The 25,340-nt window shown below is 37.8% G+C and overlaps 1 protein-coding gene across 3 annotated transcripts in view; it reads left to right on the top strand.

Annotated features, from left to right (window-relative positions):
* Positions 1–1,948: 1,948 nt before the first annotated feature.
* LRP2 (LDL receptor related protein 2) overlaps positions 1,949–25,340 on the top strand; it is a 110,389-nt gene continuing 86,997 nt past the window's right edge. For all 3 annotated transcript variants that reach the window (XM_063162074.1, XM_063162075.1, XM_063162073.1), the window contains exons 1-4: positions 1,949–2,224; positions 17,107–17,214; positions 19,130–19,252; positions 21,676–21,792. In XM_063162074.1, the coding sequence (XP_063018144.1) occupies positions 2,131–2,224; positions 17,107–17,214; positions 19,130–19,252; positions 21,676–21,792 (442 nt within the window). In that variant the 5' untranslated portion in view covers positions 1,949–2,130. The remainder of the gene's footprint in view (positions 2,225–17,106; positions 17,215–19,129; positions 19,253–21,675; positions 21,793–25,340) is intronic.

Raw genomic sequence — 25,340 nt, 5'->3', positions numbered from 1 at the left:
CAGGAGCACTTCTGGCTGCCAGCTGTGAGGGACTGAAACAGGTGGGTGCCTCCCAAAGCTTGCACCCAGGTCACTTCAAGCATACAGTGACAGAATAATACACATAGCTCGCAGCCTGGGGGTGCAGCTCTCAAGCACTGTTTGCCCTCTCTGCGTGTTGCTGGGGTGTGAACTGCTTTAAACAATTCCTCTTCTAATTAAGTACGGTCAGTCTGTGTTGGCTTTGCAGGCACCCATCCGTAGAGAGCAGACCTGCTTGCTCCCTTCCGAGGATCCCTTCGTTCCCTCCCCATCGGCCTTGCTGGGAGATTAAAGCAGCAGCGGCCCCATACACAAACGCAGCTGGTTCCGTTTGGTCAGCCTGAGCCTTGCTGTGAAACCACGACAAGAATTCCAGTAAGTTGGCAACACTGAAACACAAAGAAAACAACAATAGGAAAAGACCTTCCGTGCAGAAAGGAATGTTTCAGGCACTATTCCCCTACAGTGAAAGGAGAGAGGGTGGGAGGGAGGAGGGAGATTTGAAGAGGGCATGTCTCCCCCTCCCCCGGCAGCTCTGGATCTTGTGATGGAGAGATCTTATCCTCTCTTTGTGATTCAGAGGTGCCAGGAAGCTAATTGAATATTCTGATCTGCCCCCAGTGTTTCTTGTGGCTTGACCCCGGTGCTGTGTCGTACCACTACACCAAACAGCCCTGAACCTGCATAAATCACAACCTTGCAAAAGCCTATGCTCCACATCTTCTCTCCCCACCCCCCCTCTTTACTATCTTGATAGATAGAAAGCCTTTACGGAAAGGTTTAGAGGGATTAGCGTCCTACAGGACCTGGAGAGAAATCACAGTCTGCTAATAAGCAGCAACATGTTCCCGTGCAACTTCTGCAGGGACAACAGAGGCACCTCTACCCCTTTATTGAACTTGCAATCCATGGCTAAAAGAAGAAGAGTTAAGGTTTGAAACATTGCTTAAGTTCTTTTGCAGCATCAGCAAACAGCCATTTCAGTATAATGAGCATGGCATGATGCTAATGCAGAAGATATGTGGTATTTATAAAGGTGGTGTCATTAAAATTAATCTGACAGAGCCTCCTGGAAGACAAATAGACCTATCTTTCTCCCATGATATGCATGCACAGTAGTCACTGTTGATGTGTGTGTGTATGTGTGAAAGTACAGCTAGGCATAACTAAATTTTCTGCATGAAAGACTATTTTTGACTAATATAAAAAAATTATTTAACTTCACACATTTTATATGTGATGCTTCTGATCCTGCAAGCAAAGCCTCCAAAATGTTTGTCCTTTTTCCGGGGCTGCATTCCAGCCTGAAGTTAGTCTTTATCTTTTCTCTGTGATCCTACATACTGCTCTTCCCTTGTTAGTGGGTATATGGTTCCTGAAATGGCAGCAGTAAAACACAAGGAGATATTTCTTTGTGTATTGCACACACTGTTGGAGAGTTAGAACTAAAGGAGCATGTCTCTAGCTGATAATCTTGAGAATTCACAGCCAAAGCACTTTACCAAACTGATTTTATCTGCTAAGAAAGTGAAAAAGTAAGTTTCATACCTACAGTTTTCTTTCATAGTATTTGTGTGAGGACTACTAAGTTCTAAGCTTTACCTCTGCACTGGTGAGTATATACTGGATTTTTTTCAGAGTTATCAAATATACTTTTTCTTTTTTGGAGCATGCCTTTGGGACACTAAAACCAGTGACATACTTCACTTGCCACCTGCAATTCCCAGAACTACTCCGAAGAGATAAGCACATGAAATAGAGCACCAATGGACGCTGATACGAAGTCGGCAAAGTGCAGGCTCTTGGAAGCATCTCGGCGATCCTGCAAAGTGTGGAAGGAGGGGCAGAGGCAGCCTGTGGCTGCAGGGCCTGGAGCAGTGCCTGATTCCCTCATGCTGGTTCCGGGGCCGCCGGGTATAAAGAGCTTTATGCAATGTCTGGAGGGTGGGAGTTTATAGAAAACGCGATGTCTCAACAGGCGAACACGCCTTTCTTCTGCAACTAGCAGGATAAGAAAAAGACACCAGGCTCCTTGTGCTGCTGCTGTGCAGATCAGCACCCCGGAGGCCAGGAGCCAGCTTCTGAGGAAGCTGGAGCATCCCAGCCCAGATGGGACCTCACCATCGGATGGATGGAAGAGCAGCAACTGCTTGCAAACTGCTCATATTATTCACTGCATGCATGATGCAGGGCAGTTGCCAAGGTAAGCACTGTGCTCCAGCCTCTCCGGAGTGGGAATTGCACCGCAAGGAGCATATCCCTATTCCGGGGACTTTTATTAGAAAAAGACCAAAGTGTCTGAAAGTAGAGGGTTAACGGGCGCTGATTCAAGGAGTTCTTTCTAATAGCTAGGGGAGACAGCTGGCTCTTTCCAGGAGTCATTTGATGGAGTCGGTTTCTGTTGTGGAAAAGTAAGTAGCGCCTTAAAAGCACTGCAAACACCACCGATTCTTTAGCTTCACTTCATCTTGTTTTTAAGTTATCCTAGGATGCCTCCTTTGATTGTTTTTCTGGTTTGTACAAACTTTTTTTTTCCTAGTTGTGTAAGACAGCAGCACACAAATGTGGCTAAATTTTGAGGGACATGTCAGACTTTGCAACTCCACGGTCTAAACTCATGGTTTTGTGGAAATGCAAGCAGGCAGGTTGTTCTGTGAGTGCTGATTACTGGCTGTGAATAAGGCCAAAAAAGAAAAAATCACCCCAGACTTTTTGCATTTTTTCCTTGTGATCTTTGTGCTTTCTTTGCTACTGAAATACGGGTGGTTTTGCAGAGCAGAGTTCACCTGCATTCCAAGGGCTGGTTCGGTGACCACTAAAATTGTACCTAGAGTTGTTTTTGGTGAGGAGTGCACGGGCTGCAGCACTTGCACGTAGACAGGTTGGGCCGAGGGGAAGGGGGTTTTCTGCATGGACCTGCTTGCGTACGTGTGGTGTATGTGGTCATTTACAGAAGGCTATAAGAAAGAAACAGATGCTTAGTCTGGAGCACAATAAGCTCCCCTCAGTCGGTCTCAGACGCAGATTTGAAGTTGAGAGAGGGAGAACTTTTTCTCTGGGCTTTACTGTTGCTAGGCGACACGGAGGAGCATGTGACTGGCAGAGCAGGCTGAGTGCCGCTCCTCCGGTGCTAATCTGGCTGCTGGGGATGGAGTAGCCGTGTGCCCAAGCGCTCCCTCCGGCTGTGACTGCAGCCCATCTTCCTGCCTTCCCCTTCTTCGTGCTCTTTAATTGCCTTGCATTGAAAATCAAGCCTGGCTTGTAGGAGCAAGAGTGGCTAAAGTGCATTTCCTCCGCCCCGCGTAGTGACCTGCAGTCCTGCTGCTTCTGTGGGTGTCTGTGTATTACGTGTGTGTTCAAATTGTTAATCTGCTTTCTTTGCTCAACTCTTAGTTTAAGCTCCTTAGACAGAATCAACTAAGTAATTATACAGCAACTGCTGCTAGCAGCACCCACTTATGAACAGGGAAATAAGAGATAGCTAATGTGCTGGAGACCTGCAAAAACTCCAGCCAAGGAGGTCACACTGGGCAGAATTAATCCTATGCATTATTATTTTACACTGGATAGAATGGAACCTGCAGTACAGATCAAAAAATTTTTTTTTGTTCTACAGCTGCTTGATTGTCCAGAATGTACCTGTTAAAAGACATGACAGAACAAGCAGAGAGAGGCTTTGAACTAGTATCCCTAAGTAGTAGAAGTACAAAATTTTTTTTACTTTTATGATGTTCTTTCTCCCATTCTCCCCTCCCCCCGCCTCCACAGTAGAATAACTGTGGAAAACAAACAGTATAATTTTAGTAATGACTGACTGATAGTAGCAAAATACCTGGATAGCAATTCTGTCTGCACTGTGATTATGATAATGAAATATTTGGTAACCTTAAGTTACAGTTCCTTGAATGTTGAGATTATGTCAGACTCTTATTTCCAACAGCAAATTTGGAGAACCATGAAGGCAATCCCAAGCCTTTGAAGGAATATGGTGAAAATCTGTTATCTTGCCTAATCCTCAATATTTCCAAACGCACTTCACTGATGTTTTTTGAGATTTTTGTTGGCAATATCTGAGTCTTCTCAATATAGGATGGATGTTTCTAGAACATTCCTTTCACCTAAGGACTTGCTCAAATGATACTCTTCCTCAATTTACCTAATTCTGGTTTTACTGAGAGTAACCATAGTGCTCATAAACAGAATAAAAATGCTGTGTTTTGTAATTGCCAGCAGTACAGAGCCTGTTTCTTTAACCTTTATAGGTCTTGCTGTCTGTGATGTAATTGTTGCCAGAAAAAAGTGTAACTGGAATCTAAAATGTAGTTAAGTGAAGGTAGTGTCAAGCAGGAACATCACGGGACTATTGCTCGTGTTTGTTTTGAAAAATATCAAAGTGCTTTACACTCAGCCATAAACTAGAGACAATGGATGGATGTCAGTGCACCAAATTTGGTTTGTATCCTGCACCTCTGCAGTGATAAATGATCAGCTTGATACATCCCAGGCAAATATGACTAAAATTTGTTACCATTATGAGGTCTCTATTAGGCTGAGAATGAAGGCTATTCTGAGAATGAATTCATATGGTATGATAAGGTACATCAGAAATCACAATGAATATTTGCATGAAGTGTGGCAAGCCATTAAGAAATAGGTATGGTAAGACCAAGTAGAGAATAGGTACAGCAGTTCTATCAAGAAGTCATGGAGAAATATATTTTCCATAAGGCATTGTAATAGTTCAATCTCCAAATTAATAATTCAATGGTTTTTAGACATTGTCTTCACTCAAAACTATTTCATTTGTCTGTAGGATGATGTACAGTGACATTGCTACAGGCGACAGGTCAGTCACTGTTCATACCTCCTTGTACAGCACTGCACACTTTTAAATGAGAGAAGCCTGTCTGGAAGATCCCATCCCTGCCAAGACCTAGAGTTTGGAGACTTGAGTGACTGGGGACTGAGGATTTGGAAGTAATGAGAAGGGAAAAAGGGATGCCAAGAAATAGGAATGTACTGATGCGATCCTGACATACAATTTACTAGATTTTGTGCAATTCATAATGCTGCACTAGGACAATTGTATTGGTTTCTCTGGGAGATGTACTGACACAAAATGAAGAGCACAAATTGCAGTGCATGTCCATGTACCTGGCTTCTAAACTGGTTTAGTTCGTGAGGCCTGACAATTTGCAAGTATCTGTCAGTGAAACACGTTATCGTCTTCTCACATTTTAATGACCTTTTCTGTGCACTAACAGGGGTTTTGGGGTTTTTTCTTTGTTCTTTTTAATGAATAGCCCACTTCTAGTACAGCTCTTGAATTTTCTTAATAATTCACTCTTTTTCTGTATTCTGTTCAGTAAAGCATATCAGGTATTTGCAAAGTAATCAGCTAAAGTAAAGAATGGGTCAAATCCCAGAATTTTAGTTAAATATTGAAAGCAGTAATTGGATGACACCTGGTTAGATTTAGGTTCTATGCCAAATGCTAGAATTACAGTAAATAATTAAGCTACAGGAGTGAAGACAAACAGAGACAGATAATCCAAGGAGATTTCAAGTAAGATAAATGTGTGATGTGTGCGATGCTTCTATTTCCCTGTAAGACAAACCAAAACCTTCTTTCATAAATTGAGCTGATTGGAAATTTGAGCAATGAAATCCGACTTTAATCCAGATTTACTTGCCATGTGTTTTGCAGGAAATAGCAAAGATTCATTTGGGGTAAAGGTAGACTGCAATTTCATTACAGCCTTTTAATTATTTTCCTTTTGGTCTTCCTGGGTTGACATGAAATCACTTGTACTGTTTGGAGCCTTTCTCCTCCATGCACTTCTTGCACTTTTAACTTCTCATACTTTAACACTGAACCTTCTAAATATGAATACTCTTCTTTTTAGTTGAGCAGTAAGCAGGCACATTGCAGATGTAGTTTATTTTATCTATGTTATTGAATCTATTCAGTCTTCTACAATAGTTATTTTTAGATCTGAGTGGTTGTGATAACTTTTCAGATAGACAAATCTGTAACTTGAGTCACTGTTCTATCACTTTTTAAAGCAGGAATTGTATCTTCTCCTTCGGAACTCTACTTAAAAGACACTGGAACCATATAGTACTTTGGATGTTTCAAAGGAACTTATACTTTCTAGAAGCTGTCATTGTTGAAAAACATTAAAGGTCCCTTCTAATTAAGAATCTACAGGTTAACTTCTATTTAAAGAGAAGTGGATGTTTTTATTCCACTTTGACTAATTAGTGATGATAATAATAATTTGTCAGTTTCTTTTTAATAGCTTACACTGAATGTGGCAGATAAGAGCTGTTTTTAAAATTACTTAAGTTCTTATTTATATAATTTGATAATAATAATGATCTCAAAAATACCTTGAGCTGTTTCTAGGTGAAGAAATAACAAGGTTTCTTCTCAGTCAATGCAGTGCGATTCCTTTAATTTCAAAGAAATTGCTGAGTTGTACTGATCTAAGACAGAAAATATGATTCAGTGAAGAGTAAACATCTCTTTAAATAGCTCTTCATTGTTTGAGGTACATTTTGAAGTCCATTTCATTATGATAGTGTTAATTCTTGTTAACAATTTTTTTCTCCCTTGATTCAGTACACTTACAGAACAGTTGAAAAAAAATAAGTTTAATGAGTAAGCATAGAACTGTTAAATCAAATGGATAGCCTTTAGTGTATTCCTTAAGCTTTGACTGTTGGTTTCAGGGGTTTTAATGTTTTCTTTGTTTTGCAATGCTGAAAGTGGATTAGAGATCAAAGGAGCGCTGTTAGAAGTTTTGTTTTGGATTAATGAAACAACATATAAAAGTTGACTGAAATGGTTCTGTTTCCATGACCTGTTCTATTTTATAGTTTTAACATTAATAAGTTGCCTTTGTTTTACAATCAAGAAGCCAGATCTTCAGCAAAAGGGCACGGTTTACAGCAGCAGTGTGTCTGCCCAATTATTTTCCTGCACAGCCAGGTCATGGTACTACATCCTGCTGAGTCAAGTCAGAGAATGGGGAATTGGGACTCCCTTTAATGGGGATTGCTGGGTCATCCTTTTTGGACCAAGAAGGCTGGGGCTTTAGTTGTGTTCTGTGGCATCTCTTAAAAAAAAAAAAAAGGCATAGTCCACAAGATATCCCAGGAACTGATACATTCACTGATGTTTTTAAAATCTAGGTAATGGTTTTTATCTTCTGTTAAAAGAAAATTCTTGTCTTTAAACAGGCTGTGTGGAGATACTGACTCTCTGGACAGCAATATAACAGGCATGGTTGGAATCTTCTTCTAGCAGACATTGTGAAAGACTGATGGAGAGATTGCTATGAGGAGGGGATTCCAAGTTAAAGTTTGCAGACCTGTAGGCAAGTGCCTGCAGTCCTCTGAGCAATGTGATTTGTATGTTGTGTGTTACCACTGAGATACCTGGGAGACAGTGTATGCCTTTGCTGTAGTTTTTTGTGCTTGCTTCTGAATGTAAGGACATAGGGTGCAAAACGTGTATGCCTTTGTGTTTCCAAGCATGTTGCAGGTGTAGGGCTTATTCAGCTATACCAGCTAGAGAAGTTCTTCCCTACTATTAACCTCTGTGTCTGGAATGCTGCTTAGAGTATTTAGCTGATGTAATTTAAATAATGATTTAAAATATTAATTTATTAATTATTATGTCTTAATAATAATTTATAAATTATTTAAAATAAGAATTATTTAATATAGTGTCCCAGCAGCCACTAATGAAGGGAAGTCACAGCAGAATCAAGCATCCTTAAAAAGTCAAAATGGGTGAGTAAATCTGAGAGTTATAGATTTTGGATGCTTATGGAAATTATTGGTAAAATACTTCCATTGGGATTGACAGGAAGAGTAATGTTTCAGGAGAAGATGATATTTCTTGTATTTATCTTATTCTGATGAATTCAAGGACTATCTTTTTAATATGGCACACTCATTAATATTGCTATTTGTGTAAAAGGATTTCTTAAATTATTTTTTAAACCGAAAACTAGAAAAAAATATGCTTTACTTAAAAACAAAACAGCCAAAGGATTATTTAATTCTTATTGTTCATTTTCAGCTTCTTTAAGATAAAACTGCATTTTTTGTGAGCACATCAGTCAACATTGTTGTTTCAGTTCAGGTGATCCTGGCAGCAGGTGTGGAGTTAGATGATCTTTAAGGTCCCTTTGAGCCCAATCCCCTCTATGATTCTATGATCCATCATTTACTCAGGCCTGCTTTGCCAGATGGAATTTCCTTTTTGGGAACCTTGATAAGGAGTGCCCAGCCATTAGCTTCTGACTGAAACAGAGTCACTACTGAATAAGGGAGAAATGTGATGTGTCAGTGCATCCAAAGGAATAGATGTGGTTCCCAATGTCATGGACAGGAGTAAGCAGCATTAGAATGTCTGTCTAGGCACACTAGATGCTTGTAGCATGTGGTCTGTCTATTCTGTACTGACACGTCAGTTCTGTTTTCTGACAATGATCCCACACATTTAGTTTGCAATGAGTAACTGTTCCAATTTTTGAAATTTGTGCAAAATGACTAGTGCCCTGTGAAGGTTTAAGACACAGTTTAAATTGTCTTTTTTTTTTTTTTTTTTTTTTTTTTTTGATCTAGAGTCATACTGATATGATGCTAAAGAATTTTGTTGTGGATATGTGTTCTGTGGTGGGAAGAGAGAAATAACTTTGATTTTATGTGCTTACTGTGTTTATTATCTGTAAAGGAAAGTGGTTTATTTTTTGCATGGCAGGTTTCATTTTTCATTTAATAACTGGTAAAATAAAATTACAGTAAGGTTTATAATTTGGCAAAATGTTATATGTTGCATAGCCATTTTCATTCTAGCAGTGATGCAGAAAAGAAATACAAAAATGAAAGAATTTCACTGTCATGAGCTGTGCAGGAAGGCTCTTACTGGGGCCAGTTCCTAGTGCTACAGTGACTCATCAGCTTTCAGGAGATCATGACAGAATTGAATGCAGGTCATCATCTCAGCACGGGGTCTAATTTTGTGAAAAAACAGCACACGTGTTGGTAATTTTTTTTTTTAAATTATACGGGATTTCAAAACGATAAAAGCTTCCTGAGAGGATTGTTTTATCATCTGCTACTGCATCTGACTTTCTCACTGATATATACTGTACATGTTCTCTCTAAGTTGTTGAAGCACTTTTTTTCCCCCTCACTTTCCACACGCTGTGTAGTTGTAAATACTTCCTAGTCTTGAGGATTTTCCTCTTTTGGTCATATTCCCCCCCACCTTCTGTTACCCAATTGTTATTCTGCAGCAGCCTTGGGGCCATTATCAAGGTTCATTCTTAGGAAAATGCTTGGGATGCTTCCTTCTGTGAGTAACTGAGGCTGTCTTTATTTCTACATGTTTGCATGTTCTTCTTCCTCTTTATGTCATATGGTCAATTAGAACAGATTTTTGCCTACTTAATGTGCCATTCATGAAAAAGAAGCTACTAAGATTTAGGAGAGCTGGGATGTGTATGCTTCCCTAGAGATCCACAGTCTTGCTTCCCTTTCCAACTAACACAGTTCCAACTGGTTTATGTGGATTAAGACGCCTCATGTAAAGACAACTGGGTGGGGTTTTCCAGTTGAAGGCAGAACACGTTCTTAACATGTAACATCTGAAACATTTTTATATTGAGAAGGCTAATCTGTCAGCAGCACTGCAAGTACTGGTTCTCTTGAGCTTGGCCATAGAGATAATAATTTTACTAAAATATCTAAGGAGTACAAATAGTTTTTGTTAGCGTCCTCTTGTAAAGTACTTTATATGCAGTTTAGATTAAAGAAGGTGTCCAAGAAAAAATTAATGGCTTACCCTCAGTTATCACTGAAGTACAAGAAATTTGTCAATGACTTAAACAAAAGAAGGAACCTGGTCTGTTCAATATAAAGAATATTTACTTTATCAGTAGAAAGGAGTATCACCTCCTGTCTATGAGAATTAGTCCTTGCTTAAAAGGATTATTTCTTATTCCTGCCTTTTTATAGGACTAAAAAGATAGTAAAAGTTTATTTATTGCTTTAAAAAAGTGAGTTGAAACAAGATTATAAAGTAACCTAATTTTTATTATTTTGTTTGTAGTACTGTGTGATAGAAAATATACATAGTATGGGTATGTACTTTTTGTTAGCATGTATGATAAATAAACTGTCATGGTTTTAAATTTATAAGGTTGGGTTTTTTACATTTAGGATCAATGTGAATAATTTGGAAAGAGAATATCTTAATTGTTTTTAACTTTTCCCAGAATAATTGGTTTGAAAGTGGTAATGTAGAAACCATTGTTGTTTTGTTCTGAATACCAGAGCCTTAAGAAAAAAAAATTAGAACTGATTATTTTTTTCCCTAGGAGGTCCATATGTGGTGTATTAAAAAAAAAAAAAAAAGAGTGCTTGTTCTCTTTATTGGTTCAGGCTTAAAATTGAAAAAAATAAATTGAATGGATTTGTTAAGAACAAATTAATAAACAATTTCCATTTTTATCAGTCTTTTTGCTGCTTTTTCAATTAATAAAACTGAAAGGTAGAGGGGATGAGGATTATGAATATCTTTAATGTTGCTAGGAAGCATTTACAGTGTCATTCGTTTGAACTTGTTGTATGCAGGAGACCTAAACCCTTTTTTCTTTGCAGGAAAGCTTTCCTGCTTAGTTTCAGTAGATTAAAATCCTGAATTTCTTTAATTCTTGGATTTACGTTGGGGCATTAGCAGAAATTAATCTATAGCCCTTTTATAACTGTATTAACTGAAAACAAATAGTTTAACATTGAGTACAGTGATTTTAAGTATTTTTATCAAAGATTTTGCATGTGAGCATAATTAAAATGATATTTGATGCTTTAGTTGTAACAATTGCTTTAGCTGACAAATATCTGTATGTGCAAGAACATGCAGACACAAGGCACAAAATTAAATGTAGATTTTGCTGGGTTTTATTCCTGCTTGGCAAGTAAAGGCAAACCATAAAAATATGCTAATGCTGCAGCAAACATGGTATTGCTAAGTCCATAATGAAAGACAATATTTTCACTTTTAGTCGTGCTTTTTCAAAAAAATAAATCAGTAAGTAAAAATTTCAAATGTAGGTACTGGATCTTACCTGTCAGAGTAGAACTTGTTTATCATAGTTTCTGATACCTGTCATTGTGCTGAACACAAAATGTGGTTTACTCAAAAATAAGTGCAGCTGGTACTGGTGAAGAACCAGATCTTCTGCTTCAAGTTCAGTCTTTTTTCATTTCCACCACTGCCCCTTGCCTCCCACCCCCAAACAATCTGACATGTGCCTTGTTTCTTGTACTGTCTAATAAACATACCAGCAAAACAGAGTGTGCCTCTCATATATTATATTGTGACTTTTTTTGAGTGCTGACCGATTAAAAATAAAATACGAATCTGTGTTGGTGGAAGGAAGAACAGGCCCATTTGGCCTCTTGCCTTTGGCGCACCCTGGGAGCTCAAGAGCCTCCTGTCTTTTTGTGCAAACTATCCAGGGCATGGCCCTTGATTGTACCGTGCAAAGCACAAGGAGTTCTTGATCAGCTGCTGTGTCTGTAGATGCTATTTTACCAATAATAATCTTGTTATATGTAATTGGATGATAATTCAGTAAAAGAAATCCTACACTTCCCTTTTAACAATGCATTGCTGTATATCTGGCACTTCAGCTTTTCTGCCTCAGATTGTCCCTTGACTAGTCCTCTGTCTGCCTATCAATCTGTCTATAAAGAACTTGCAGTCATGTGAAGTGGGTGCAGATGCACATTTGTACTGTCTTTTTGTTGATATTGCCAGTAAAAATTACTTCTTCAATCTGCTTTAGAGATATGTAGGTACAAAATACATTTTGTGTTGCAAGGCCTTGAAAACTGAAGATAAACTTTTTACTACCTTGTGTAATACCTAGAAGTGTTTGTGTGGTCTGTGTTTTTTTTTTTTTTTTTTTTTTTAAATCTGAATCGTTTGTATTAAATGTAGTGAAGCTTAAAGAGTGTAGAAAGACTGAAGGTTAAATGTCATGCTGAGATATATGAAAGTCAGCATAATTTCATCAGACTCTATTTTTCTTAGCTGTTAAATAATATTTGCTCATTCTCTGATTATAATTGCTAGCAGAATACTGCTTTATAGTATCATAGGGTGTTATTTGAAAATAAGCTAAAATTTGAATTTTGCTTCTTTGTACATTAGTGGGGAGGAGCAGAATTTCCACAATTTCAGCCTTCCCTCCTTGAGCATTCCAAAACCTTAGGCAGTTTGACATGTAATTAAGCTAGGTAAAAATCTAACATCAAAGTCTATGGAAGATGATTATTCAGGATTCTTTCACCTGCAAGGCCCCTAGAGTGGGCTGCTCTGTTTGGGGGCCAAATGGAAAAGAGAACCCCCTTTTTTGGAAGCCAGAAAGGGAGGAAAATAGAGCTTGTCACTTATTTTTCTATTTGTAAATTTTGTGTGGAAGAGGTTTGTAATGCACAGTCTGTTTGCATTTACTTGTTGAAAATCTGAAGATGAATTACAAGTGTTAAGTGCTCAGCTGAAAAAATGTTGCCTGGAAGAACATTCCTCTTTTAGATGCAAAAATCTGTTGAGAGTGTTGATTCCTGAAGTGTAAAGTAATTGCAGCAGTGTAAGTTTGATTTCTGAGTGGACAGTTTGAGAGTGGTACAATCTACCCAGGGCTTAATACCTTCCTCATTACTTTAAATTCTTGATTCACACTTAACTGCTAAAGAAGTGTTAGCAGTTCTCAAAGGCATTGTGAGCACAAGGAAGGAAGAACAAATGAGGGGTTTTGGCCTATTCTATGTAGTCAGAATGAGCAGTCATGGCCCTTAATGTGTGGATGACAAATGTAATTCAGAAGATGTGTAGTCCGAGTTAAAAGTGTGAGGGACTTCAAAGTTAAATAGGCAGGTAGAAAATCTATGAAAATAATACACAAGACTAGAACTGTTCAGGGAGGTACTGCAAGGAGTCAAAAGTAACACAGAGGGGTGAAGAGTAAGGCTGTTTTGGTTCTGTTATAAGCCAAACATAGCATTCTGGTTTTAATGTTGGGGCAAAAAAATACAAAAGGATTGAATTTTAGCTTTAATTCTGAAATAAAATATTTCTACATGAAATGAAGCCCAGTGGAGGTTGAGAGTGTGTAGGGGAATGCCTTCCTGTTGGAGACTGTGGCCCTATGGGTTAAAGCATTGCACTGAGAAATGTGTGACGCTATTAACTTCTCTCTCTTCTGCTGGAATTCCCTGTGACTTCATGTGACATCGGGTAACATTCATTAGTGGTGTGAATGTTGAGTACCGTCCCCGATGGCAGTGGGGTTTGCCTTTGGCAGTGGTTTACCATCGGGTACTTCATTCATATGCAGGCAACAATTGTTGCAGAAAAATAAGGTGAATAGTGGTAGAAGATGCACTTATTTTTAATAAATTAAAAGTGTTTAGTTAGTAATTAGCTCAATCTTTTGTCTGATAAAGTCACTAGTATGTTGGTCTATTCCAGTGGAAAATGACTACCTGACAAAACCTTTCTGCCAGCAGCTTTCCCAGAGCTAGTAACATAAGCCTTCTTGTTTTATCTGGGCAAATTCTGAATCTAAAACATCCACTGAGAGTCTCTTGAGAGAATCCCAGAGACAGAGAACAGTATAAATTCCAGTGACCAATTTAGCATGAAGAACCGAGATAGTAAGTATAACAAGAAGTTTAGAAACAGTACTTTGATCTACATTTTTCCAGTAATGCTTCTGATCTTTGCTTTCCAATTTTAGTATCAGACTGGTTTATATTAAAGCCAATATCATATATTTGTTATTTCTTTGGTGTTTTCCTTAATATTGAGCATTTGAAACCAATTTTTCCTTTCAAAATTATTTTTGTTAATGACAAGACATTCTTCTTTATGTATATATGTTCTGATGTGATTCCTAAGATCTGCCATGCATTTTTAGCCCATATTTTAGTAGTGCTTTAATCATAGAAGACTGAAACTGAATTATAGTAGTTAGTAGAGCAACACCAAAAATTCAATAATTTCTGGAACTTGAACTTTCAAAAGTCACCCAAATTCTGTTCTATTAGCAAATTTTAAACGTGAAAATGAATACTGATTACTTTATCGCTCATTTTTAAACTCAGTGGTTATTTCCTTCCTATCAGCATTTGACAGAGTAAATCTGAATTTCTATGGAAATTAGTTCATTAGTATAATTATTTTGTAATTTCTGACAGATTAATGAGCTACTTTACCATTTAAACAAAACACAAAAATTTATTGAAAGGAAAACCTTCCATAAAACTACTGATTACTAATTCTTCAGTGACTTGAAGCTTCAAATAATATCAATAAACAAGTGAATACCCCTTTTTTTCTGACAGTCCCTACTCTTGCTGAAACCCAGGTGCTGCAGGCTCATGTTGCATAGAATATACCAAATCTGGTTATTACTGACATGGTTATTTTTCTTTCATTCTAGTTCTTTCTCCTGAGTATTTGTAGCAGTAACTTTGTAATCATGTATTTTTCCCCTGATTACTTTATCAAAGTTAGAATTGTTTTTGCTCACAGATGAAACACAAGCTTTTTGGAACCTCTGTGAGAAGTGCCCTCAATATTGCAGATCACTTTTACTTCTTTCATATTACTGATTTTCAAAGACTGGTTTGTAAAATGAATTAACATAATTATCTGCTAGGTAATTTTCTTTGTTCTAAAGATAATATAAAACAGTAATAACTGAAGTATTAGTCTTTCATAACATTTGTAGGTGTTTCAGAGCTCTTTGCCTTCGGTTATAAGTGAGCACAGCAGATAACATTGTAAAGCTTAATGCCATAATTAACTGAATTGTAACAGGTCTGCTGAGGAATTGTGTAAATAAACATGGATATTGTGCTTACTGTGTAGAGGTGTGAGCATCTTAAATTGTAATTCTGAGAAGTATTATAGAGAGTAACAGAACTGTGTGACTTGCAGGTTGTCTGTTAATATTCAGTTACCGTTTCAGGTACTGTACAAAGACTGCTGTGTTTATACTGCTTTTAAAAAGGTTTATCAGTATTATCACCTCATTTTAATCACTATAAGGGTATGGTTTACTATAAGAACTTAATACAAGACAGGCAGAATAAATGATTGTTGTACATAGTGCTTAATTTTTTTTTTAGCTAGTTATTATTTAGAAATAATATGTAAGTAGCTCATATTGCTTGTTTATAAGAATGTTTCATTGAAAATCCTAATGGGGATGCAGATTTGATTCTATATTGTAACTTCCTTTTAAGTAAGTAACTTTAAATAGCCATAATATACTAACTATACAAGAAGATTTGGTAATTTTTTTGCATAGCAATTGCAATTGATAAATGGTGGGTTATATGTTGTGTTTTTAGAGCTTTAACTGCTAATCTCATATGAAAATGTTGCTTTGCAGGGCAAAATTCAGGGAGAGGGCCTGGGATTCCAGAGTGAACTTGTACATTCCTTCAGGGCATTTTTGCAAGGGAGGTTGTTGTGTTTTAAAGGTAGTTGATAAGAGACCTGCACCACCAACCCCAGACCTGCACCACCAACCACCATCATGCATTAGTCTATAGAAGGTATTTGGGTGAACATACTCCTGTACCACTCCGTACCACCATTTATCCAAGTGAAATTTTTGACCATTTGCAGGATACATTATAAATCAGGGTGTCACTAACAGACAATCAGATTTGAACATTCCTTGCATAAAGGAGCTTGCCTATATCCCTGAGGAATACATCACTTAACTGTGTTTATGTGACAGTGTTGATATGCCTGGTTTTACATGAAAGTTAGGTAGCGTGTTATTTATGTCATCATGAATTCAGAAAATAGGTGGTTGTGCTTTATGTATACTGAGGTTATCTTCTCTGGACAGATCACTCAAAAGAATTGAAAGATGTGATTTTATTATGTGGTTATTAATTTAATCAGGAAATGGGATTTTTTTTTTCAGATTTGGATTTTGCTATTACTTCAGTTTTTTTCAGTGTTCCCCTCTCTGAGGTGCTGACAACAGATTAACATGAAACAGAACTCTCTTGAACCTAATTATGTTGTAGCTTATTGTTTTGAGGATCTATAAAACTGTTCACTCCCTTTTTATGAGGCTGTAGTCACAAGGAAAGGCCATAAACAGTGCCTTTTCTCTTTCCTATAGACTGGAGATTTCATTAGTTGACTCTAATAAAGGACTGATCCAGCTGCATTTACACCTGGGAATGAATGCTTCTTTATCAGCTCTTAATCCTTAGTAGATCAAGCAGGAGAGAATGACAGCAGGATAGCTTTTGATCAGCCATAAATGTCTGAAATCTTAATTTTTTAAAACATGATTTGCTATTCAAATCTTGACTCAAGACATGCTTTCCTGTACTTCAGAGGAAATATTTTAAGTATGAGGGCATTATTAAAAAAACAAAACAAAATTGAGATCTTTCTATACTTTCAAGCAATTACCACTGAAACAAGATTTCCACATCAGCTAAGGGAATTATTATTGTATGTTTTTAAATCCTCATACACTTGGGAGAGCAATAATGTTTAGCATATTTAGCCCTTAGATATAATGTGGAAAATGATGCCCCACCTTTATTTAAAGTCTATACTGCTTGGGAATTTAAAATTGATACATTCCTGCTAAATAGGTTTCTGTAGTGTATGTACTCTGAGACTTGTTTGGGTTATTTTTTCCTTTTTTATAACTATTTTTGTTTTGTTTGAATAATATACAAACACTAAAATTATTGGAATTTTCTAGCAGTTTAGTTTGAGATTTCTGTAATAGTTGAAGATGATTCTTTGCTTTTTTTTGTTTGTTTGTTTGACTGGGTATGTAGAACTCATGTATATATTTAAATATTTTTGTAGTATGTTTTCTATTATTTTTCATATCATCATTTAATCGCCATGCTGCAAGGCAGTGGATAAGCCCGAGTTCTTGCTGAGTGTCACGGTGTGTGTATGTGGCTGTCCTGCTGAGCTGTGTGTTCGGTGTTTTGGCGCAGGATGTGAGCGGGGGCAGTTCCGCTGTGGCGACGGGCGCTGCATCCCCGCAGACTGGAGGTGTGATGGGGCCAGAGACTGCTCGGATGACACAGATGAAGCTGGCTGCCGTAAGTGACACCATACAGAGCAGCTCCTTTGTAATCCCAGAAATGGGAGATTCCAGTGTGCTCAACTGTACCTATGGCACAAGAGTGAATATTGAATTGCGAGTTGTCGTGAGATGCTCCAGAATCTATTTGAGTCATATTCCATGAGCTCATTTGGCTTTGGTACACAGAAAATCAAGTAGTGCTCAGCTTCTAACATGACTTTAACCTTTTCTTAAAAATCTGACTGCCCAATAATGCAGTTTCATATTATGACTAATGTTCTAAGTAGATGTAGAAATTAATTGTATTTTGTTACTGTAGTAATCCTGAATATTGGATGTATATACAGCTACCACCAGCATCACTTGTGCTCAAAATTTTTGGGTTTTTCAGACTCTGGACAACTAACTGTACCTACTGTGCCCAAACTAGAGTCATGTTTAATTGTCTAGAGTTGATTGTGCTGTGTCAGCAGCTCACGGGCAACAATTTTATTCACATGATCTGTAATATCCATGCACTAAGATTTTCACAAATGGAGAAAATGGATTCTCTGAATAGAAAAGTTGTGAAAATGAAGAATTGCCCTCCACAGTCTGTTTTTGGGAATTTGCTGGTATTTCACCTTTTCTAGTTCTTTGAGTGGATTATCAGGCCACTTACAGATTAGGCCAATTTTTGCCCTTCAGCTGATAGGAAGTGAGACTAATTAATATCTGTTCTTTTTATCCTGTTATTTTTTGCTGCTTGACCCATGTAATAATTGGAGGCCATTGACATGGCTAGGCAGTCTGATTTGTTGCTTGAGGTCCAAAAAAAGCTTGTGTAGTCCTGGGTGAAGATGCCTCTAAACTGGCAAAACAAAATGGTGTTGTCCCACAGCAGTAATTAAAATTAAACTTCATTTTTTTGAGTTAGTTGTCCTTTAAAAACAATATGTTAATGTACCATAGGTAGTGGGGCACATGAGTGGCTAACAAGATTGTTTAAAACTGGTCTGAGGTTCAAATCATACTAAAAAATATTATTCTTTGGTTGTTGAAGCAGGAAAAAGTATGCACGAAGTATGTGTCTGTAGTATGTGATCAATTTTATCCCTCTAATTAGTTTACTACTGATGTTATTTTGTACTTTTCAACTCTAAATCTACAACTTGCTTTAATTTTCTCCCTCACACTTTGGTTAAATTGATATTTGTGCTTGCATATCATCCCATGAGCACAAAGTTGACCTTGTATTTCTGCAAAAACATAATCCTGAGAACAGAGATGATCAAGGCCAGAGTCCTGTTTACTGGACTGTGTTGTACTAGAGATTCTTCCTGGAGTATTAACTAGGGATGGAGTGAGCTGTGACATAGTTTCAAACCCTTATTTTGATCTTTCTCTTTGATGGTTCCCTGTTGTTTGTCTATTTGAAGAGTACAGAGTGGAGCTGGGGCAACAGGATTCAGCTTGTTCTGATCTGACCCTCACTTTTGCCTCATGAATTCACAGGGAAGAATTGTGAGCTTGTTTTGGGAGATCATGTTCTTACAGGGATAAAGCAACAGAGGTGGGGTGAAAGCAGTTGAACCGACCTCCTGTGAGACTGGGGAAGCTACTGTGACTATACAACAGTGAAAAAAAGGCCTCTGCCTCATTTGGGGTCTCCTTCTAGAGGAGTTTGTGTCTCCAGGAGAGCATATAAGGCTGATGAGTCTATACAGGAGTTTACTGAGCTGAATTTTGCCTTTGAGCATCCTTTTGCTGGTCCACTTTCACCTCTCTGGTCCGTCCATTTTCTTTGATCTGTTAAATGCGTCATGTGTTTCATGGAAGTTACAATTCATTGACACTCGAATCTTAGACCTTCTTTTCCCTTATGTTATTATCTTTGAAATTGCTTTCACAGATGTCTGTGAAATGACAGTTTTTTTCATTGCTTACACTAGCACAACCTACCTGTGAAGGAAATCAATTTCAGTGTCACACTGATGGGGAATGTATTCCACAGTCATGGGTTTGTGATGATGAGGAGGATTGTGAAGATGGCTCAGATGAACACCAACAATGCCGTGAGTATTTTAACTTCCAGTGTTATACCAGCTTTGTGAAATAATGTAATTTACTGGCAGTATATTGACAATATAGAGAAACAAGCCCTTTGTAAGTACAGAAGCCTCTCTGAGGTATTTCTAGAAATAAAGTATTCTGAAGTAGATAAAATACAGAAAATATGTCTAAAAAGATATCTCCAGGTCTTGAAATCTGAAAATTACTCATGCTTCTTTTAGTTAAAAAGAGAAAAAAATGTAAAGTGTATACTAGTTTTATACTTAATAAAAAGTTTAGCAATTTTCACCATTAAAAAATTGGTGAAATAGAAATATTTCTTTATGTGCTCTATCCATTGGCTAGCAAAATTCATAGTGGCATCTCAGAACTATCTATAACAAAATTTAATTATTTTTAGATGACTTTGAAATATATTTGTATATAAAACAGGATGAATTATCAATAATCAGCAAACATTGGCCAGTACTGCATTAGTTTTAGCAATGCTATTGGTAGCATTATTATTTAGAATTAACAGAGCCATTCTTTCTCACACTCAGAGGGGAGAAATATCTATGGTCTTGGTGTGTGAGGGGAGTCTAGTCTTTCATTATCATTTGGACAGCTTAAACTTAGAACATAATTCTGATTAGTATTTCACTTTAAGTGTGCTAAACAGTGTATTATTCATGTCTGAATTGCTGTTTTCAAGTAAAGTGTTTAGCGTTCTCTGTGCAGTTTAGATCAAGAAAATAGTTTAACAGCCTAACTGCCACAGCCATAGGCTTTGCTCTTCTCTTAGTATTGATAGACAAATAAAATATGTTACTCTGGCTTAGAATTTCATGACTAAGCATTTGAAGGGCTATAAGTACATGCCAAAGTGGTGAACAGTGAATTGAGCTGATTACTGCACCAAATTACATTCTCTGCATTATTGCATAAGACAAGAGAACAAATGTAGTGTTCTGAAGGATGGTTTTTCTGCCCTTTCTAGTATTAGAACTTACTCTAAGTGATGAAGATAAGATTAATTTATTTTCATTTTGATTGTGTGTATAATTTTTTGATAACTTCTTTGAACTGAACAGCTCTGGAGCTACTCACCAACCGCTGGGGAGGTTAAAATGTTTATTTTGGAAGGATTTTGCTCACAGACTTGCTTTTTGCTTTTGTATCTTGATTCCATATTAATCCACTGGGGATGGAAATTTTTGAATGATAGATAACTCCCTTTTGCTTACCTCTTCCTCTGAGAAGCAGTCAGCAGAAGTTCTGGTTATGTTTTAACTAAAGAATCTGTAGATACAAAATGCAAAATGAGCAAAAGCTCTGAGTTTGACCTTGGAACTGGGTCACTGTAACATTGTTCACCATGTACTGGTTAATCATGAATGTCAGTATCTGCACAGTGGCACTGTGCTGCTGCCATTTTTGAGTCATCTCCTGGTATTTGTCCTTGTTGTTCTAAAGGGATTTTTTCCCTCAGTGTTTGGGAAAGCTAGAGGAGATTTTTCACCTTGAACTATTAAAACTTTTTCTTGGGAAAGCTGTCTGACAGCTCTGGAAGTCATAAATGCAGAAAATTGTTTTACTTGACTGTCGTGCTCTTGTTTGTCCTCATGACACTAGTATCCCAGTAGCTGATCTTATTTTAGGTACTCTGCTGACAGAAGGCAGCAGAGAAAGCCCCTGCAGAGCAGCAGATAACAAGATGCCAATGTATAGACTGGAATGATGTTGAGAAACAACATGAGTTTGAAAGAAACAAATGTGCAGAGGCAGAGGGAAGAGAAAGTTAGTAGTAAGCCTGTCCTTCAACTGTATCTTCACGGATTCGTGTTAGTTTGCCTAAGAACTGGAAGTGTAATTCAGCTGTAGTGGAATCAAAGTAGAAGTGAACAGTTTTATGTGATTGCTTTTTCCTGACAGCTGTCAAGAGAAGAGACATAATCATTCTCAATCCTCCATTAGTTACATATGCAAACTATTCCTGACTGCTGAGGCCCTGGCTGTATTAGAAAGCAGTGCCTTACCTCCAACACTGCTGTGTTTACATTGTGACATTCCAGTTGACTGATAGCTTGGACCTACTGACAGATTTTGACCCAGTAAATACAATTATAGAAAACTTTAAATCAGTGAGAATTGATAATTTAATGTTTTAGGCAAAATAATTATAGGGAGGTACTTTTAACCTAGGTCAATTCTTCAGTGGAGAAAAGCAGTGACCTTGCAGACTGCAGGAGCCCTCCAGAGCTATGCTGTGGTGTGTGCTTGTCAAGTGTTCTTTAATCCTCTTGAGTACACCAAGATACAGGGGGAGAAAGCGTTACACCGATATTTATGAGAAAGATGAAGTAGGTAAAGAGGAAGGAGAATATTTTTCCTGATAAGAAGTCCTGTTTGCCAGGAAGGACTGACATGTGCCTGTTTGTTGCAGCGGGGAGGACGTGCTCGAGTCAGCAGTTCACGTGCTCCGATGGCCAGTGCGTGCCGGGCGCGTACCGGTGCGACCGCGTGCAGGACTGCTCCGACGGGACGGATGAGAGAGGCTGCCGTGAGTGTTCACCCCCAGCACGAGATCTGCTTTCATCTCATCTCTCTGGGGCATTTTAATACATTTGTAAGATTAAAGGGCTTGTTGATAGACAGGAAGACCACAATATGCTTTTTGTTACAAGAGTTTCATTTCAGATTCTTCTGTGTATTAGAGCTGATGTTCTGATACAGATCTGTTACCACAGAACTCAAGTGCAAGCTGTCAGCACAGGATCAGATCATATTGTTTCTCATTGTCTGAAAGATAATCAATATTGCACTGTACAAAGGCAACCATGTTTAGTTGTCTTATGGCTTTGAGACACTCTGAGCTAACTTTGCTGAAGTTTTCCAAGTTGTTTTTGCATACTTTTAAAATCAGTAGTAGTTATAGCCTGTACAGAAAAGCAAAATTTGACCCCAAATGATTTATTTGAGGAGATTTGATATCTTCAAAAGCATTTTATTCTAGACTGCAGCTTCTTGTGGAGATGATTTAGTCATGTTGTACTCAGATGAGTTGTTTATATTGTCCATCACCAAAATGCAGATGGACAAGTAGTTTTTTTTCTCTCTACCTTCCCCAGAGTTGGGGCTGCCTGTCTGGTGACAGCCTCCCTAAATTCTGGCCTAGGTTGAATATTGATGGAAAGGAAAGCTGGCCACAGAATAGAGACCATGTTTTTCAGGAATGCTTTTGTCTAATACCTCCCCAACAGTGTGTAACAGACATGTCTGTTCATTGTTAGTCTTAAGGAAAGGCTTCACACATCCTGAGTGACTTCTAACATCTCAGCTGCTATTCCAGCTGTTAGAATGTAGTGTGCCTTTGGGAAACAGACATAACTGGAAACTCCACTTAGGACTAGGCCCAGGGCAGGAGGTGGGGGAAGAAGCTGGGGTGGTAATGGATGGACAAAGAAGCAAGAAATTAAATTTTGTTAATGCTATGCTTGGGGGAAAAAAGGGCGTATGCCTATGCTGTGTAAAGGAAGACTGTATGGTCATCTGACTGCTAATGTGGTTTATCCTTAACTCACAAATGGCTGAAATTGTCCCTGTGTAGAATGAAAAGGTATTTAGGACTATATGATATTCTGGAATAAAATGTTGCTAAGTTGTCCAGCTTGGAATTTTTCATGTGATAGATCCATAGTCACTTCTGGTCACCAATACAAATGGCTAAAAGCCAAGATCCAAAGTACCCCATCTCATTGCTGGAAGAATATCTTCTGTAGCCTAGCATTTTTTTCTCTTAAAGTTTAGAGTAAGAAATTAAGTTGAAAACTTAATTTGGTAAATCTGTTACACATGAAAAAAATCCTGAAGAAAAGATATCTGTTTTAAAAATGTATTATCTGTGAATTAAAGAACTGGAACTGTTGAGCATCTCTGAGATACCTCTGAGTAGTCATTGAATACAGTGTGGAACAGCCAGGTGCCATGGTGTGATTGTTATAATGCAGAAAATCTGTGTCAATCTGGAGTGGAGTCCTAAGGATGATACTTAAAAGTCTTTTTTCAAACTAGAAGCTGCTGTGGTGTTTGAAAATTGAAGTACACATTTTATTTCATGTTACACATTCTCAGCTAGGTAAATTAAAAAGGCAGTTAGGAAAGGGCCCTCTAGATACATTAACAGTAGCACTCCACTGCTGTGGGGGAAAGACAGTCATTGCTGAATCAGCAAATGGGCCCCATGACTGTTGTGGGGGCAGCATATTAGCCCAAAGGAGAGGGACTGCCTCCTGTCATTCAACAGCCTCCACTCTGGTTTATTAGAATATGTGCTGACAGTCCCTCTGAGACAGAAGAATGACTGTGACTTGGAACCTTGAAAGCAGTTAGACTAGTTTAAAGAAATGCGACAGTGCTGAAGGCAAGAGGATCCAAGAAGAATGTAATGACAAGACTCTTGAGGAAGGCTGCTTAATTTTATTCCCTTTTATTCCCTTTTTTCCCTTTTATTTTGTCTTTGCAAGGCCTGGAACTTTCAACAGAAGCCATAAAATAAAATTTACAAATTGGGGATTTTATGATTAACTGTATAGTTAATAGTTATAGTATTAGTGTACTAGCATATTAGTTTTGGAGTAGATTCTAAAACTTGCTTTGAATGTTCATTTTCCCCAGTGTTTAATGTATTTCCTTTTCCACATTATCTGATATAAACAAATGTGAGAGGAATAGTGCTATTTTGGCCTTTTTCTTTGTCACTAAATTCCCCTTATTTAATTTGAACTAAAAGCTTTCATTAATGAAAGTGAAACGTCCATGAGCAACAGAAGAATAAAGCTATTTATAATTGATTCTGGTGTTTCATGGAGCATAACAAAATGGAAACTTAGGTCTCTTTACTTATGCTTTGCACTCACTCATCTGTCAGAAAGCAGATTTAGATTGTAAAGAAGATATAGTTTTATTCCTGAATAAATTACATTATGTAAGAAAGTAGTCAAATGTAAAATGTCACCAATCTAAAGTAAGACCGCAATTAAACATGTAAAAAGCCAGAACAAAGGAATTCAGAGCCTTAGTCCATTTTATTGCTAATGGGATTAACAGCAAGGGAAATCTGCCCATGCAGAGACTAAGATAAACATCAGAACAAATGCTTCAGCTACAGGTCATACAATTAGTGCACTGAAGCTGTTTTGATTTCATAAAATTATGTCTTTTAGGTGTTTTTGAATACACATATCAGGCTGTTTTCTAGCTTTTTGAATAGTCAGCAGCTAGTAAATGCTTTAATTTTAAAACTTTAGAAACAGAATGGAATGGCAGATTATTTGGGGTAGCAAGCACTTTTTGGGAGTAGGCAGGCAATTTTATTGTTACATACTTTATTTCTTTCAGTTAAAATAGAATTCTCTCTCCTGCCTCAGCTTCATAGCTGAGAAATGAAAATCCCAGCAGCGTCCATTTTGCTTTGCTGTGACAGAGCAACCTTTCTGGATACTGCTCTGGTAGCTGAGCACTGCACTGAAGCTGTGAAGGAGAAAGGAACAGTACTTCAAAGACATGTTGTTCAAAGCTAGTGGGCTGAGTGTTTTCCAAGATACGCTGGATTTTAGATTCTAATTTTGATGTTGAGCTGCTGCCATAGGTCAGCTGCCTAACCTGTGAATTCCTGCCTCTTGTTTGCTATGCTAAATAGCTGTTGTGGTCAGGAAGTGGGCAGCCAGCTCTGGGATTAATTTGCAGAGACCATGGTGAAAGTGAACAGAGATCAAGAACTGAGGAGATCATAAGGGATGTAGTCCAAGAAAGAAGAAAAAGGCCATAGTCAGAGACTAATATTCTGGGTGTTGGACAAATTACATCTAGCAGCTATAGGATGAGGGAGAAGTTCAGGCTGAAGGAAATATCTCTGCCAGGAAGAGTTTGGGACAGGGAAGTAGCAAAACTGGAGCATTCTAAGGCAGGCAGCCAAAGACTAGAGTCTCAGGGATCAAAATCAGGAATTAAGGCCAGGAATGAGGGTCTGGTCTCTCTGCCAGCTCTGAAAGCATCTCTGCTATGAACACTGCCTGGTATCATGCAGCTCATAGGACTCTTAGGCTTGGA

This window comes from Melospiza melodia, chromosome 8, assembly GCF_035770615.1.
Source record: "Melospiza melodia melodia isolate bMelMel2 chromosome 8, bMelMel2.pri, whole genome shotgun sequence".
NCBI classification, from domain to species: Eukaryota; Metazoa; Chordata; class Aves; order Passeriformes; family Passerellidae; genus Melospiza; species Melospiza melodia.
This window is presented reverse-complemented; position numbering and strand designations above follow the sequence as displayed.